Source organism: Octopus bimaculoides, chromosome 6 (genome assembly GCF_001194135.2).
Source record: "Octopus bimaculoides isolate UCB-OBI-ISO-001 chromosome 6, ASM119413v2, whole genome shotgun sequence".
Classification (NCBI taxonomy): Eukaryota; Metazoa; Mollusca; class Cephalopoda; order Octopoda; family Octopodidae; genus Octopus; species Octopus bimaculoides.
Window position 1 is genome coordinate 59,350,928 of NC_068986.1, and position 3,004 is coordinate 59,353,931.

The 3,004-nt window shown below is 40.6% G+C and overlaps 1 protein-coding gene across 1 annotated transcript in view; it reads right to left on the reverse strand.

Annotated features, from left to right (window-relative positions):
* LOC106870866 (diphosphomevalonate decarboxylase) overlaps positions 1-2,074 on the reverse strand; it is a 68,089-nt gene extending 66,015 nt beyond the window's left edge. The window contains exon 1 of the mRNA XM_052968740.1: positions 2,020-2,074. Within this exon, the coding sequence (XP_052824700.1) occupies positions 2,020-2,071 (52 nt within the window). The 5' untranslated portion in view covers positions 2,072-2,074. The remainder of the gene's footprint in view (positions 1-2,019) is intronic.
* Positions 2,075-3,004: the final 930 nt, after the last annotated feature.

Consider the following 3,004-nt stretch of genomic DNA (forward strand, 5'->3'; position numbering starts at 1 on the left):
ATATATATGAATATATATATATATATATATGAACATATATATATGTGTGTGTGTGTGTGTGTATAATTTTTATATATTGAGGGTGATAAATTGAATATTAATTCAATTAACATCGATTTAAAACCAAGTGGCCTACCATATAAAAAAATCTGAAAATTCAGAAAAATTGTATTACATGTGTATAAGGGATGACCACTAGGTGGACATCCAATATGCTAGAAATTTCGCAAACACCAGAACATAAGTGGGCAAGACAAAATGAGAAATATACACAGAATAAAGAATTGTGTACTGGTTTCGTCATTAATATTTTACTTAATTTGATGTTAATTGAATTAATATTCTAGCGAACCAGGTATCCTAAGATGGTTACCTTTTATGTGTTTAAATGTACACTGTATTTATATGATTAATATATATAGTCTATTGACTAATTTTTCTACACGCTAGGCCTTTGGTAGTAAAAAATTTCTACTGCGTTTTTCAATGTCGGAGGATCTCCCTTCCAGAACCATTCCACTGTCCACTGCCGGCCATCAAACACAGCCCGAAAATTCCTTGTCTGTAATGGTGTGTGCAGCATATTTTTCTTCGCAGCTCTCACCACTTTCCTGTCACAGATTCACAGTGCATAGCAACCCCACATCATCGAATGTTACACTGGCTTCATTAACCGTGACACCTTCCAAACGGACAATGACGTCCATCCTCATCACCACATCGCGTGCAACCTCAATCTCATTCTTTATATCACCATCTCCACCCTCTGCATTCAACTTTTGTACCGTCAACAGCCCTTACACTACTCACTCTACTCCATTCTTCCATCAACTCCGGAGTCATTAGGCTTGTTGAGCAGCCGGTGTCCACGAGGGCTCGTGATACCTTTCTGTTCACCATGACATCCATTACTGGCAATGACTGTATACACGCTTCTATTCTTTTGACGGGACTACTGGCGCAGTAGTCTACCTTAGACCGTTTCTCTGAACGCATTCACTAGTGATGTGGCCTGTTTGTCTGCATCGATAGCAAATTACTCCAGGCCTGGATTCTTTGCAGTCAATCACCATGTGCAAACCCTGACATCGAAAACACTGCCCTTTGAAGGGTCACACACGTTCCTTGTTTGACCCCTCTCCACCGCTTTTTGTTCGATCCCTTCTCGTTGTTGCAATCACTTCTAAAGGTGTCGTCCTGCAACACGAGATGATGACTCTGGCCCAAGATATTACCTCTCCCATCGCCATGGAGTGAATATTCAGCAGCTTTTGCAGTTCGACAGAAACGTGGTCAAGAAATCCTGTCACAAATGTTAATTTAACTGTTTGTTCCAACACGTTATTCCTGTATCCCACAAGTCTGGCCAATCTCCTGATTTCGTTGGCAAACACATCCACCTGTTCACCCGTCCACTTTGCTTTCCCCAGTCGACCATATGCCGGTACTACTAAAGCAGCACGGTCCCGAACGCGCAGTCGCGCATCCGCGCTAGCTAGTCTTGAGTAGTCGATCCTAACCCTAACTCTAACCCTGTCCCTAACCCGCGTGTGCAAATGAATACGTGTTTAGGGTTAGGTTTAGGATCGACCACTCATGACTAGCTAGCGCGGAGGCGCGACTTCGCGTTCGGGACCGTGCTGCTTTAGTAGTACCCCATATGCCATGCATGGCCCTTCTGTAAAAGCCTCCATCAGCCGGACTGCTATTTTTTCTGCGCTTAACTGGTCCATCTCTATTTCCAGGTATAGCACCAACGCCAATCCATCGAGGTACAATGATATGAGACTCACTAGGTCATCTATACTGTGGAGTCTTGCCACCAACTTAATTTTTTGCAACCGAGTGGTGATGTCTCCATTGCTGCAAAATGGCCTAACCCTCTTGTTTGAAACATGGACCATACCCATCATATTTTTTTTTTGAGTCGAAATAGCTTGTGATATGAAGGAGGAGAAAGACAGAAACAAAGAGAGAATTGCAGTAGTCTTAGCTGTCGATCTGGAAAGGGTCACTCACAACGTCCACATGCTCTGTCTGCTGCCGTACCGTCTGACACATCTACTCTCATATACTGTCCACCGCCAACTGACTGCACATGCCTCGCTGAGCCTGTATGCCCACCACAGCTCTTCCGGTAGGACCCACAGTCCCCACTTCCGACAGGACATGCGTACTCCCTCACTTCCGGTCCTTCCTTACAACACAGCCTGGTTCATAACACCACAGGTCCGATATACCTACTCATTAGATATTGACTAATTTCATAATCATTGTTTATTTGAACAGCAGCTTGGTCATTTCCTTTCAGTGTGTACTTGATGACATACTTAATTGAGCTCACTGAGATGATTTCAATGCTGCAGTGGCATTTGAATGTTCTTAAAAGAGTTTCATTATGAGGTACAACCCATCTGTTGTTTGTTTTTCCATTCTTATGAGATTCAGTTCTTCCCATTGCAACTAATCTTTGTCTATAAAGAGATAGTCTCTTTGTCTGCCTTTTGATTAAGATCATAAAGATAAATATTTTATTTTAAATAAAATAGTAATTTTCCCCTTTAAGAAAAAAAACATTTAAATCAAAATACCCATGATTCAAAAATATAGGGAGAATTTCTGTCTTTCAAATCCACAGCACTCCGAAAGTTGTATAAATGATTAAGGGAAGAAAAAAGGACAGACAGCAGTAGCTGACATGACTCTTTGAAGTGTCGACATTTTTAACTTGATTTCTTTTCTTCGTAAAGGAGGAAATGAGTTTTCATTAATGTTTTACGTAGTGTTTTTGGTACCGAAAGACTTTCAAACTTCGTATACTTATCTATTTTGTGTTATAGAACAGAAAAATATTTTTGTATTCGAATTTATTTCATGTAAAAAATTGTCTTAATTCGATAATTTCAACCAATCACTGACAAGTATTCAGTTGTTTACATTTACTCCTTTGGCTAATTAAGCGGTGTAAAGCGTATTTAATCTCCATAACTTCTGACAGTGTTCG